Consider the following 15,219-nt stretch of genomic DNA (forward strand, 5'->3'; position numbering starts at 1 on the left):
CTGTTTTTTTGAAGTATCGCATTGACCAAATCCGATGCGTTCTCGGTGTAGAAAAAAAGTCTCACTTCCACTTCCTTCCACAATTCAAAACGAAAACGAACCTTGATGTAAAGATGATCGCTCTTTACTGTCAGATTGACGGACCGGCTCTGAAAAAAAAGAAATTCTGAAATGATTGAAAATGAGGAATTCAACACAAAAAAAGAGGGTAACTTACAGTTCAACTGGTTCCAGTTTTTTGAAAACTAAAATCAATGCAAGTAGGGAATAATAGAAAGAGGGGGAAATCAATATAATTCTCAAAGAATCAGAATACAAGAAGGAGACGACCAGCCATTCCGTTAGGCAGTCTAGAGAATAATGAGTAAAACTGTCCGTTGTCTTCTGTTGAACACATACGCAGGCAGGGACCTAGCGTTCGTTGCGAGACCCATGTTTACATAACTGTCGAGGGACAGAGAGAGAGAGAGAGAGGGGGGCGGAGAGAAAACCGCGACGCAGCAGCGATGCGATGCGGTTGGGAAAGGGGGGAGGAGGTTTGAGGTGTCGTGAAGAGGGTTGGGGGAGAGGGGGATTAAGGAGAGGGTTATGTCACAGGGCCAGCCAACACATTGAAAATGACTCCCTTCCTGTACAAGAGCAAGGCTGTCGTACGGCCGGCCGCGGCTTTTTCTCGAAAATTTCAAAAAGCCGCGGCCGGCCCAAAAATGTTTTGGCACCAGTGGGGGGTCGAACCCTGGTCGTCAGACTGGTACCAAAAAGTCAAAAGTGTGTCAAGCCGCGATTTTTGACAGCCTTTGTTCAGAGACATTAGCCTTGGCGCACGTTTGCATTATACTGTAATTTTAAAACTGAGAGAAACGAAACGTCATCGGTTTGCTTCGTTTTATTCAAAATTAGGCGATTTTCGCAAGATTCGCACGCCATCAGATTTTGGAGAATGTCTTTCGCTACGGAAATATATACAATTTATCGCGAAACGTTGCATACTCACTAGGGAAGGCCCTCGACTCGATCTAGAGTTATGAGTCGTGACCTATATCATTTGAAAGCTTAGAAAGCGCTGATTCCAAATATATACCCAGTTTTTGCCCTCGAGGCCTGGTATTCAAGAAAAACGAGGTCAAAGTTAGAAAAAATGACAGATTATTGCCTTTTTAACACGCGATAATTGCAAAAAGGATGTTTCGCATGTCAGAAATACAATAATTTGCCTCGAGGGGCAGACCGAGCCCATGACCTTCCCTAGTCAGTAAAAAAACGTTTTGACAAAAATGAGTTTTTTTTGTTCAGGTTTAGTTATATATATTTCTGTTCCCAAAATGAGTGGGCGTTCTTGCTAAACAGGCAAGAGATTACACAAAGTGAGAGACGCAGACGCCTTCATTTTCACAGTCACATGTATTCCTCGTGCAGGGCGCTGTGGCAAACCGGCAAATAAACATCGCAATCTACATCTGGCGCGCTTGATATAAAACACCTTCGATATAAAGCAATCTACATTGAACGTTCCTAAACAGACGGAAATATTAAAAGATGGGGGCAGGCACGAATTCGATCTCGGATGAAATTTTCCCGCGATGTGCCGTTCCTTGAAACGCCTCTGAAAGAAGAAGAAACTAACACGAACACAGTTTGTACTAATCAACTTTATCAGAAAAAGCTTTAAAAAATATTTTTTCTCAATGTCCCGGTTGTGTCGTCATGTTTTGAGTGACAAAGCATCCATTGCGATTGCAGGACCCACGATGACCTTCATGTTGAAACACCGTCAACTTTACTTCTTTGGGTCGACTACAGAAGAAGAATCCACGGGATACGTGGTTCTGTCCTTGAGCGAGTAGTCGCAGAGCCATTCCTCGTTCATCGCAATTCGATTGAATCGGACTGCGGCTCGTTGGACTTCGAAAGCTCCCTGAAAACTTTTCATATTGGTTTTTGATAAAGGGAGGACATGTTGCACTTAGGGATGTGCGGAACGGAAATCGGAAATGTTGAAATTTTAGTCCCGCACATCGCTGGAGTCAAAAATCTCAAATAAATTTACATTTGTTGGCAAAACTCCCTAAATTTTTGGAAAAGCTCAAATATGTCTCAAAATTTTTGTTTTGGGGAGTCCAAAGGTCAAATTTCGAGTTTTAGAAATGTAGATTGCCCAATATTTCAGTAGAGCGCTTTGTTGTTCTGTTTTTAACATATTAAAAAAAACCATATTGCAATTGACAACTCACCGCTTTTTCCAAAAGGTATTTGAAGTTTCCTGCTTGTTTTTTAGCAACGGAAGCCTGTAACGGAGTGAATTCGCGCCATTCTGAAAACTGTATTTTAGGGTACAACTGTCGTCATTTTAGGGTACAACTTTCATAATTTTAGGGTACAAAACTGAAAGGGTACAAAAATTTTAGGGCTCAACTATTTCGGGGTACAAATTTCTGATTTTTGTACCCTAAAATTATGAAAGTTGTACCCTAAAATCAGTTGTACCCTGTTGTACCCTAAAATTGTTGTACCCTAAAAATTAAATGCCTTTTTATCCAAAATTTGAACTTTTTTATTGAAAAAGGTCAAGTTTTCGACAACATAATTAAAATTGAAAAGGTGAACATGTATGATAATTTAAGCACTTTTACTTTGAACTTTCGAAAATTGTCAGAAAAAATGAGTACACAGGGATGCGCGACGCAAGGCCGCTTAAACGCGCTCTGTCGCTCAGCAGTGCCAAAAACAGACTTCGCTGAGTGCCAAGTTCAAGTTTAGCGTGTGTTTGTCGTATCTTTTAATGAAAAACGCAACGCACACGCAACGCGCGGTAAATTCAAAAATTTTCTTTGCGGACCTTACGTCTCGCACCCTTGTGTGAGTACCCTTTTTTTTTTTTGATTTTTGACAATTCTGTAAAAAAGTAACACTTACGACATTCATATATATGCAGCTTTGTGTAGAACAGTATTATGCCACGACCATATTCTCCGTCAGGAACTGAATGACCTTTCGCAACTCAAAGGGGTCTTTTTTTTGAGTACATGATATCGGTCATTGTCTGAAAAGGTATAATTTGATACTAAAAAGTTACAACTATCCAATACTTACTTGATTCAGCGGAAGTTTTCTTTCCAATTATGGTCGTTCCGGGACACGGATTAACCTGAAAATGAAACTAACTAAATTTTTCATTATTTACAGTTCATGAAAGTTATAATATTCAACATATAAGAAACCCCTCCCACCATTTGAAAATTTTCAATTTTCGAGCTAAATATCAGAAAAACCGCCAAAATCTGTACATTTTCAGAGTTTCACTGATACCTATCGAGGATTTTTTTCAATTATAGCTGTAGCAGTAAAAGTTTCAAAAATTATGTACTGGTTCGAGCCATTAAATTTTGATTTCATGATAATAGCCAAAACTTTGTAAGAATTGTCAGGAATTAGTTCAAAATGTTGGTTCAAAGGCAAAACTGATGAGAACGTACTTAATTTTGCATGTTTTCTGATATTAAGCTCGAAAATTGATTAAAATTTATCCAAAATTTCCCGCAAATCCAATTTTTTTGTGTTTTTGAACATTTTGTGGCAAAAATAGCGTCTTTCACATGTTTCCCAAAACTATTTCGCTCGTAAATTGAAATTTTTCAAATTTGAGGGTTCTTATATTATTTGGTTAAACAATTTTGTATCGTGACTTACCTTTATAACAGACAGGAATATAAATAAGGTTTAGATACAATTAATTCTCAAAGAATCAGAATACAAAAGGGGTTCGACCAAGCCATTCCGTTAGGCAGTCAAGGGGGGACAACGAGTAATAAGGGACTGTCCGTTGTCTTACGTTGATAGTATAGACGCGGGACGCAGCGCCCTTCTTTACACATCAATATCAATTGTGGAGGCGGCAGAGATAGGGGGAAGAGACCGCGACGCAGCAGCAATGCGGTGCGGTCGGAGGAAACGAGAGGAGGAGAAGCCAGGTGTTGTGCACATGGTTGGGGGCGAAGGAAATGAGGGTATTAAATAAAAGTAGCTTCTGCACATGTCTCCGTCTCTCCGGGGTTTTCCATCTCTGGATTGAGAAGATTTATTGCCACCTGCCGGCCGACACACTTCCCCCCTTTTCTACACACACTGCAGAAAAAGGATGACGTACTTCTTACACCGGGAAATAAAATATTGCAATCTACAACTATACTACAGTACCGAACAAAAAAGTTGGCAACTACAAAAATGAAGTTCTACCCTTGATCTGTATGATTCATTAAAAATGTTCAAGGTGTGACATTCAGAATTACTATGGCACACTCTAAAACTTGGTAATTTTCCGCAGAAAACAGCCAAAGTTGATACATTTTTGTCCGATAAAGTGCAAAAAATAAACGAATTAAATAAAAACGTGAAAAATCAGTTTCACGTTTCTTGCAGCCCTTTTTCGCAGTGTGTGAGACCGTGACTTGTAAAATTTTGAAAATTTTTTCAACTTTTCAGTTTTTTCAAAATTTCACACACAGTTCTGTAGATATGGTTTTCACACTTGTTTCTTTTTCTAGAGAGTTCAGATATTGTAGGCACTTTAGGTTGACAGATCTAAGCGAGATAAGGCCGGAATCTGGTAGCAAAATATAGAATAAATGTATTTTTGCGGATTCAGAAATTGAACAGACTTTACGAGTGAAAAGAAAATTTAGATTATAAAAAAAAAATTAAGTTCGTAGATTCCGCCACCAAGTCCAGCGCTGTCGTGTAATCTCATCTCGTGTAACTCGCTTAGTGCCACTCCTTGCTTTTCCAAATTCTCCTTGAATTGTCGAAGTTTAGCGTGGTTTGAATGGTCCATTGTTTCGTTTGCATGTATTTCAATCATTTCATGGGCATTGTGGCGGCCAGCAAATCTTCTCGATCCGATTTGAACAAAAGAATCCTCTGGTGCTCTTAGCAGAAAGTGTCCAGATTGTGGAACGTCAAGAGTTTTATGAGCGGTTGTACATAGAGCAATTTTCAAACAACGAATAATGCTGAAAAACGTGATTATTTTATGAATACTGAATGTTTCACAGCACCAGAACTGTGCGGAAGTAACATTTTTGAAAAGTGAAGAAGGAAGAAGGAAGTCGAAGGAAGGAAGAAGGAAGTTGGGTTCCGAACCCGGAAGTCGGAAGTTAATTTTGAAAATGACAAATTTGAGGAAAGTATTTTCTAGTCATCCCTGAAAACCAATTTTGGCGTTGTTTTCATACAAAATTCCATCAAAAACCGCCAAAATTCCGTCGAAATTCCGTCGAAAATTACAAAAATTTTGAAAACTTTTCACACGGAAGTCGGAAGTATCAAAAAATGTTCAACGGAAGATGAAAGAAGGAAGAAGGAAGTAAACTTTTCAAAAAGGAAGAAGGAAGAAGGAAGTTAAATTTTTAAAAAGGAAGAGGGAAGAAGGAAGTGGAAGGAAGGAATTCCGCACAGCTCTGATATCTTGATAATCAAGCTTGAAAAAAAGTTTTTCAGCGGAAAACCTGAAATTCCTTTTTGAAAAACGAGTTTTTGTCAGTTCGAAAAAGGTGCCTTCAGGAAAACGAGCTGATCTCACTGAATACGGAATGTTCCGCGATAAGTTTTATATATTTTCGTAGAGTTTTGAGTAAAACGACGCGAACCAATGACGTTTTCAGCTCTCAGTTGTAAAAGTACAGTATGATGCAAACGCGCACCGTGGCTAACTTCTCAAAAAAGCTTTACGCATTCCTTGTGCAGGGTGCTGTGTGTTTTAAAAACTTACGGTGTGAGTGGTTGCTATAAACGTCATATCAGCGATATCCAATGAATAGACGTGATCCGGCGTATGAACCAAGGTTTTGTATGTTGCAATATTGCAGCCTTCCGTTGCGAGTTTGCACGACCAGTGCTTCTCGAAAAGGTGGTTTCCCATAAACCTAAGGTTTGTTGAGCCGCCAACAACTTCACCGTAGAAATTCAGATGAGTTCCAGCGCCGATTGACTGGAGGAATAATGGGAATTTCTAGATTTCCTGAAAATGTCCTCTTGCATCTCAGACAGTCTGCTTGCAATGAAATGCATAATGTTCTGGAAATTTTGCCTACCGGTATAGAACCTGGTAATCTGGCTTTTGAAAACTTTGCAAGTTTTCAAGGGAAGGTTTATCCAGTGGTGTTCTTCCTCTAACGACTCAACTTGAACGATTTCTTCGTTTTGGATGTTATGACGTTCGTCGAAAGCTTCGAGACGTTGAAGACGGCGACGTTCAGCTGTCGTTGGCGGTCAATGATGACTTTCTGGAATAGAATAATTGGGTTAAATGTGGTAAGGAATTTACAATAGAGACTTATTTTTACTCGTTAGGTGATGATGATGTGTCTCTAAACACTTTCAAAAGTTCAAGTGTCTAAAAATTAAAAAGTGATCGTGACTTACCTTTATAATGCACAGGACTACAAAAAATGGGGAAATCCATAATTCTCAAAGAATCAGAATACAAGAAGGGGGACGACCAGCCATTCCGTTAGGCAGTCAATGGGGGACAATGAGAGAATAAGGGACTGTGTCTTACGTTGAACACATAGACGCGTTCGTTGCGAGACCCTTATTTGCTCTGTCTCCTGGGAAGAATTGCACGCGGTTCGAATTTGTACGCATTGCGTATTGGCTCCTGGGAAGAGCGCGCACCGCTTTTTAGGATTATAAGCTCTGTATTTTGGCTCCTGGGAAAACTCTAGGCCAACGACCCTAAAAAGTGGTGCGCGCTCTTCCCAGGAGCCAATACGCAGAGTACGCAGATGCGTATCAACTTGAGGTAAGCCGTAGACGATCTCCCATCTCATTCTGCTTCCCAGACTGCCTACTGTATGGCTGGTCCCTCTCTTGATTTTCTTTGAATTCTATTATCTATTTCCTATTATCTATTCCCTTTGGCTTACTGTATCTATGCTGCTGATATTCTTATCGATCCGCGACACCATAGATGACTTCATAATAACTCCTTGCCCTCATCAAATCGGATTCGATGCCGATTTTCTCCAAAAATTGAGAGAAATTTTGGTTGAAATCTCCCTTGGCTGCCTCTAGCCACAGAGTATTCCCAAATCAATACGATTATCCGGAGCTCGATCACATTATGCTAACAAGTAAGTGTAGTGGAGATCGCACCGTATAAAGTTCTGAAGGATGGAAACTGTGGAATTCAAAATAATGGAGTCCTTGAAATGCTCTCGTCCGTCTTCAGGCTATATTCCTGGTATTGTCTATTATAAAGGTAAATTTCAATGAAATCTAGTATGAATATTTCTTTATAGATTTTCAGGAAATCAAAAAATTCCCAATATTCCTCCAGCCGCTGGATCTCTTCCGAATTTCTTCGGTGAAGTAATTGGTGGCCTCAACAAACCTCAGGAGCTCGGACCTCACCACATACTGAAAACTACAGTTTAACTTCAGTAAACTCGAATTTTGGACCTGGAAATTGTGAATGGCTATCAATTGTTCTGGAGCAAAGTTTCAACACGTGATGGCTCATGAATTGAAAAGCAAGTCAAGAAAGCCAAAGAACAGCAACTCGACGATGGGCCTAACGAAGAAAAGTTGCTTGCCGAAGGAATTCAATTGCAAAGATTCATCCAGAAACCTGGAGATTTAGCTTACGTAGGACCATATGAGTACCTTTTAATGTTAATCTGACACTTAGAATGTTTTTTTTGTATTTCTAAGTTTTTTCTTAATAAACAAGTCATTTCTTTCAATGAACTCGAGAAAAAACAGCAAATTTTCAATCTATCTAACAGAATGAATCAAAAACAGAAAAAACCAAAAATTCAAAAAATTTGCGCCTTGACCAACAACTACTCGGCCAAATTCAGATTTTGCGCCAAAAATAGGTCTTCTGGCACGGAAAATACAGTTTAGAGGCAATTTTAATGTCAAAAATCGTATTTTACTGTTATTTTAATGTAAAAATCACAGAAAAATGACAAGAGAATTTGCTGAAACTTGGTACCCTTATACATACCTTACCACGTGCTCAATTAAATGGCGTTTTCAAAATTTGCAGAGTTATGCTCATTGACTAGAAATCTCGGTCTGAAAATTCTGGAAATCCAAGCCTTATTTTGTCCACGCGGTTGTAAGTCTGTTTCCGTTCAAAAATCGTACAAAAACATTTTGTTGACGCATTTTGAATATTTGGCCCTTGGCTTGAATTGCTGCCCGGAAAAAATTTTAGCTCCAAATTCAAATTCATTTTTTTTTAGTGGAATTCTATTAGCCGAGCATTTTTATTACAGCTGCGCCCCACCGCAAACGAGAGAGTATCGGTGAGAGAGACGCAGAGTTTTTTTTTCTCGCGCCGACTCAGATATTCACAGTTTTTGACCCGTTTTCGCTAATTCTCGAAAGACTTTTTTGGAAATTATTTTGGAAAACAGCAAAAATGAGCCAAAAACTGTAAAAATTTGTGTCGACCCGAGAAAAAACTCTGCGTCTCTCTCGTCGATACTCTCTCGCTTGCGGCGGGGCGCAGTTGTAAGAGGGGGTCGGCTGCTAATATATCTTTTTTGTTTTTGGGAAAAAATTCAAAAAAAATTCAAATTTTTTCAGCCCGACCCGGCCAGAGTTGAGCGGAATGCGGTTTTTGAAATGGCGGAAGGCGGAAGGCGGAAAGCGGAAGGCGGAAGGCGGAAAGCGGAATGAAAATTTTTTGGGCGGAAAGCGGAAGGCGGAAGGCGGAGTTGAAAAAACATTTGCGGAAAGCGGAGAGCGGAAGGCGGAAGCGAACATTTTTTGGCGGAAGGCGGAAAGCGGAACGGAAAAAAAATGCCAAAAAGGCGGAAGGCGGAATACAATGTCGCTTTCAAAACTACGATTTTGGCCTTATTTTGTAGTGAAAAACACTAAAATGGTTAAATTTGTGTTAAATTTTGTTTTTTTCGGTAAAAAACCTCAAAAATATCCGTAAATTGGAATAGGTGATCAAATTTTTCAAGCTGAGGTAAAAATCTTTAAACAGCGGAAGGCGGAAGGCGGAAAACAGAAATAGGGAAATTTTTGGCGGAAAGCGGAAGGCGGAATAAAACATTTTTCGGCGGAGAGCGGAAAGCGGAAGGCGGTAAGAAAAAAGTGGCGGAAAGCGGAATTCCGCTCAACTCTGGACCCGGCCCGGCTCGTTGCAAGTATGACATTTACAGCAGAGCTGTGCGAAAGTAAAATTTTTGAAAAGGGAAGAAGGAAGTAAATTTTCAGAAAGGAAGTCGAAGGAAGGAAGAAGGAAGTTGGGTTCCGAACTCGGAAGTCGGAAGCTAATTTTGAAAATGACAAATTTAAGGAAATTTTTTTCTAGTCATCTTTGAAAACGAATTTTGGCGTTGTTTTCACACAAAATTCCATCAAAAACCGCCAAAATTCCGCCGAAATTCTGTCAAAAATTACAAAAAATTTGTAAACTTTTCACACGGAAGTCGGAAGTGGCAAAAAATTTTCAACGGAAGAAGGAAGAAGGTAGAAGGAAGTAAAACATTTGAAAAGGAAGAAGGAAAAAGAAAGTGAAAAAAGGCCCGGAAGAAGGAAGTCGAAGGAAGGAATTCCGCACAGCTCTGATTCACAGTATTCCATTTTCTAATTGCCGGTGTATGTTGAGAAAGATCTCTGTCTGCATGATATCGAATCTTTATTCAGAGAAAAAGGTTGTCCAAATTTAACCTCTAAACAGCGCAACTTCATGGCACACCAGAAGAGCCCAATCTGGTACATATTGAACTCGGAGGAACATTTTCTGTGAGTCCGATCCTGGCTAGTAGTACCTTCGTGATTAGTAATCTTCCATCCAGCTGTTGTTGCTCTGTAAGTTAATATCTCAAGGTTTTGACAACGGCATACTTGTGAACCGGGCCGAAACGGGCCGACACGGGCCGGCTCGTAACTCTCGTCAAAATGAATATTATGAGTTGAAAAATATACCAAAATGTAGATCTCGGCGAGTTCTATGTCCGTGACCTGCTACGGGCCGAAAAAGTGACAAAAAACGCGAAAATGGCCAAAAAGCCATTCTAGCCCGGCCCGCGGCACAATAACAAATAGTCATCCGGACCGTAGCAAGCCACGAACATAGAACTCGTCGAGATCTACATTTTGGTATATTTTTCAGCTAATAATATTGAGATTGACGCGAGTTACGAGTCGGTCCGGTTGACAAGTACGGACAACAGTCATTCCATTTTTAAAATACCTTAGTCATAACCATTACTCCTGGATACATGTCAGCAATCAGAATTGATATCTCCGACGTTGTTGAATTCCGCAGATGTAATCTCAATGGGAAGTCCTTGGAACATTTCGATGAAGTTGTCCACATTCTTCAGTAGTAATTTTAAACAGTTGCAGAACGACGTCTGTGTTGTTAGAACTCACAGCAGTCAAAAATGTCATCACTTGGTCTTCAGCATGTTCCAAACCAGATTCTGCTTTCCCCGAAACTACAACGAGTTCCGAAGAAAACGGAGAGAGTGAGGAGAGATTTTATTGACCATTAAAATTTGCATGTGGTGCTGCAGGAAAAGCACACCGTGGAAGGGAAGAGAGGGGTACTGTAGAAAAAAGACTGCAAAGCGAATCAGGAGATGCGTTGGATCAATGAAACAGGCTTTCGGTTGCTGAAATTTACAAAAGTATCACATGTATCTTACGGTATTTAAGAAAAAAACTTACTGGGGGTGATTGCATGTTTATCGAACGGCCAGAACGAGATTGTCGACGTCTGAGCGAGTAGAAGCAGCTATTGTTCTTGCTGATGGTGGAGCCTTCAAAGTTAAATATTAAAATATAAAGTGTTACTAGGTCTAAAAAAATGCATAATAGTTAGCAGCTAACTTGTCAGGGAAATTTTTTTTTGAAACATTTTGACTATACTTCAGAATTCAATTAGAATGCACAATAGGAACCATTTCTTAAAACCAAACCGAAATTTGACAAGTTTGGTTAAGATTGATTCAATTCGGAATAACATGTGCAACAATTATGTTAATTAGTTTTAGCAAGATTTGTTAGAGCTCGCCTCGAGGTAACTGTTTTAAAGAGCACAATGTTTACTTGGTCTTGATTTGCTCCGTAAGATGAAGCAGCAATTCTGCGGTCAGCAGATAACTTCAGTTTTTAGCTGACACGTTGGAGAAAAATTAATCGAAGAAGGAATACAATTAATTCTTAAAAAATCAGAATACAAGGGGTTCGACTAGCCATTCCGTTAGGCAGTCCATGGGGGACAATGAGAGAAAAAGGAATTGTGTCTTACGTTGAAACCAAACTCCCGTTTGTTGCGAAACCCTTATTTACATAACAATTGTGAGGCGACAGAGAGGGAGAGAGAGGGGGAGGTGGAAAAGATTGCTACTATGTCGCGGTCGGGAAAGGGAGTAGGAGATGGCAGGTGTTGCGCGGAGGGTTGGTAGTGGATAGGGCACAGCAAATCTGTAAATCGTCCCCCCTCCTCTAGAGCGTCAAAGGCGCGTCAGCATACTTGCAACGGGCCGGGTCGGGCCGTGACGAGAATTTCCAAGGCCCGGCTGAAAAATTTGAACTGAAAATTTGAATTTTTTTCGAATTATTTCCCAAAAATGACGATTTTTTGACTATACTTCAGAATTCAATCAAAAGATAGTTAAGCATCAAAAAATTGAGCCGGGCCGGGCCGTAAATTTGCAAGTATGCGCGTCAGCACATCTCCGGGTCACATTGATTTTCCCCGCAAAATCCTCCGAAAATATGAGCCGTACTCTCACACAGTTATTCCTCTTTATTTATGATCGCCTTTTCCCGATTTATTCCATCGAAATCAGTCAATTCTACAGGATTTTCCATTTTCAACCGCGACCTTCATTATTTGAATGGCGCGCGCTTTTTCCCTACAGTGTCCCGTTCGTTGCGAGACCCGGATGCGCAGGCGGAGCGCAGCCTTTTTAGGCCAACGCGCACCACCGCGCGTCACTTCTCGCTACCGCACTTTTTACTATTTTTACGCCACGTTACGGTCCGTTGGTGACGGATTTTTCCCCTATTTTTCCCCTTATTTTATCTCCTTTATCTGTTCTCCTTCTCCTCGTTTTTCCCCTCTAAACCATCTATTATACAAGACCTCTACAAAACTCTACGAAACTCTACGTAACAGGTTTTACCTGACAGGAAGGAGAAACGAAAGGGAGTGGGGTTTTACTTGTGTGTCTGTATGTCCCGTCTACCTATCAATGTGTCTTAAAAATGCCAAGAAAGAGAGAGAGTAGTTGAATTATACACTTTATTTCTGATCATTTACACAAATATTCTATAAACATTCATTACATATTTTCATAAACATTATGACAATTTCAACAAAAAATTATTTGGTTCATTTGTTTTTGGCTTGCCTTTAAAGTGGTGGCCACCATATTTGGTTTGCAGCTGTGATTGGCATATTTTGCGATGCTCCCTCTTTTTGTTGGATCGATGTAGAAGATTCCGGCTTCGAAGGTGTAGTAAACTTTTAATTATCACTCTCAAATCCGCCATCCTCCGCTTCTCCTTCCTCTTCCCACCACGCTTCCGCCTCCTCTGCTTCAGCAGCCAACGCCCGTCTTCTCCATTCCTCCAGCTTATCATCTCTCGCCGCCCATTGTATTTGCCAATGGGTTATAGTCCTATCCTTCCACACGAGATCCTCTCACAGCTTTCTAATCTAAAAGAAAAAAGAAGCTAATTGAAAAAAAACGACAATACGTTACCTGCTCCAACAATCCCGCCACCCTATCCTGTCATCTACGTATTTGGAGCGGCGGCTACGACCAAGTCAACGCAGATGTTTCGGCGGAAGTTTTGGTTCTTGCATGCAATTTTTGGGGCACTCCAACTTTCTTGCCGCATTGGGACATGCCTCTGTAGAGCAATTGCATCATTTTATCTTGCAACTGGAAGAATATATTGAATTTTACTACTGTAGCAAAAAAAACTTACGCTTTGACCAGGAGTTTATCTAGAGAGGAATATAGGGGAATACAAGAAGGGGAATGGAAATCAATAATTCTCAAAGAATCAGAATACAAGAAGGGGACGACCAGCCATTCCGATAGGCAGCCCAGGGGTGTGCGGACAGGAAAATTTCGGAATTTCGGACACTAAAAAATGTCCGAGTTTCAAAATTTCGGAATTTCGGAATCTCGGAATTGTCCGAATTTCAAATTTTCGGACTTTCGGAATCTCGGACTATTCCGAATTTCGGATTTTCGGACTTTCGGAATGTCGGAATATTCCGATTTCGGAATTTTTTTTCAACAGACTGTCCCATTTACCCATATCGAATGCTGAAAACCGTTTTTTTTGTTTTAAAAAACACTGCGAAAAGACGAAAATTTCAAAAAACCGCCTGAAAACTGCGGAAAAAAATCTGTTCGAGACCCGTCATGAAAAGTGCGCATGCGCCTTTAATACAGTAATTTCTCTTCCATTCCGAAAATTTTTTTTCGGAACGTTCCGATCGGAATTCCATTCCGAAAATTTTTTTTCGGAATGTTCCGATCGGAATTTCATTCCGAATTTTTTTTTTCGGAATATTCCGATCGGAATTCCGTTCCGAAAATGAGCCGATTTTCGGAATTTTTCGGAATTCCGAATTCCGTTCCGCACACCCCTGCGATAGGCAGTCAGAAGAGATAATGAGTAAAACTGTCCGTTGTCTTACGTTGAACACATACGCAGACAGCGACACCGCGTTCGTTGCGAGACCCGTATTTGCATTGTCTCCGGGAAGATTAGCCAAAGCACGCGTTTTGAATGTGTTATATATTCTCTATTGGATTATCGCTCTATTGGAAAAAGGGGGACCACTTTGTACCATTGTGTGTATGTGTGTGTGTTTGAAAAAAGTGGAGGGAAGTGTCGATCTCGGATGAAAATTTCCCAAAAATTTCAATATTTTTTCCACTTTCCGATTCAATTTTTAATTTTCCAGCAATGTGTCATTCCTGGATACCAGAGATGTTGGGAAGTGAAGATTTTCTTATTCGGAAGTCGGAAGTTGGAAGTGATTTTTCTTATCAGGAAGTCGGGAGTAGGAAGTCGGAAGTAAAATTTCTTATCCGGAGGTCGGAAGTAAAAAAACACCCGGAAGTCGGAAGTCGGTATTAGATTTTTTCGCAAAGATTCAAAAACTCCTAGAAAAAGTTCATAAAATTCGAGAAAATCAGTGGAAAATTAGTTTTTGGCTGAAGAAAAGCCTATTTTCTGTCCTTTTAGACCATTTTTCCATGTATTTCTGCGACATTTACTTTTCCGAAATTTCACCGGTATGTAATGACAGAAGTCGGAAGTAAAATTCCTTATCCCGAAGTCGGAAGTTGGAAGTGAAAAAAAACCCGGAAGTCGGAATTCCCGACAACACTGCTGGATACCCCCTCTAAAATAAGAAGAAACTAGCATGAACACATTGTGTACTAATTAGCAAAATTTATTGAAAAAAGAAAAAATAGGTCGAAAATAGAGTTACAACAGAAAAAAACACTAATTTGAAAGTGATGGCCACCATATTCGGTTCGCAGCTGTGATTGGCATACTTTGAAATGTTCCCTCTTTTTGTTGGATCGATGTAGAAGATTCCGGCTTCGAAGGTGTAGTAAACTTTTAATTATCACTCTCAAATCCGCCATCCTCCGCTTCTCCTTCCTCTTCCAACCACTCCGCCACCTCTGCTTCAGCAGCCAACGCCCGTCTTCTACATTCCTCCAGCTTATCATCTTTCGCCGCCCATTGTATTTATCAATGGGTTATAGTCCTATCCTTCCACACGAGATCTTCTCGCAGCTTTCTATTCTAAAAGTGTCCAGTCGCTCATAGTTTCCCATTTATCGATGTTGAGACGACAATTCTGTCAGACGGCTTCCTTCAAAGATATCAGGCCGCCGTCTGTCCTGTTGTATTGAACATTTCTGACTCGGCTGAAGAATCTTTCCGGCCCAAACGAAGTGTATCTTCTTGTTCTTCCGACCAGAGTTGAGCGGAATTCCGCCTTCCGCCTTCCGCCTTCCGCTTTCCGCCACTTTTTTCTTTCCGCCTTCCGCTTTCCGCTTTCCGTCGAAAAATTTTTTATTCCGCCTTCCGCCTTCCGTTTTCCGCCAAAAATTTTCCTATTTCCGCTTTCCGCCTTCCGCCTTCCGCTATTTTATGATTTTTTCCGCCTTCCGCCTAGAGAATATCAGATTGAAAAATATG

General features: G+C 40.4%; 1 protein-coding gene across 1 annotated transcript; it reads right to left on the reverse strand.

The window, feature by feature from the left end:
* Positions 1-1,777: 1,777 nt before the first annotated feature.
* On the reverse strand, positions 1,778-5,914 carry GCK72_000260 (uncharacterized protein; the record flags this gene model as incomplete). The annotated part of the gene is made up of 4 exons (XM_053722369.1): positions 1,778-1,915; positions 2,232-2,311; positions 3,091-3,145; positions 5,765-5,914. 4 exons carry the CDS (start codon positions 5,912-5,914, stop codon positions 1,778-1,780), a joined length of 423 nt encoding a protein of 140 aa, XP_053591014.1.
* Between the last annotated feature and the right edge of the window lie 9,305 nt (positions 5,915-15,219).

This window comes from Caenorhabditis remanei, chromosome I (assembly GCF_010183535.1).
Source record: "Caenorhabditis remanei strain PX506 chromosome I, whole genome shotgun sequence".
Classification (NCBI taxonomy): domain Eukaryota; kingdom Metazoa; phylum Nematoda; class Chromadorea; order Rhabditida; family Rhabditidae; genus Caenorhabditis; species Caenorhabditis remanei.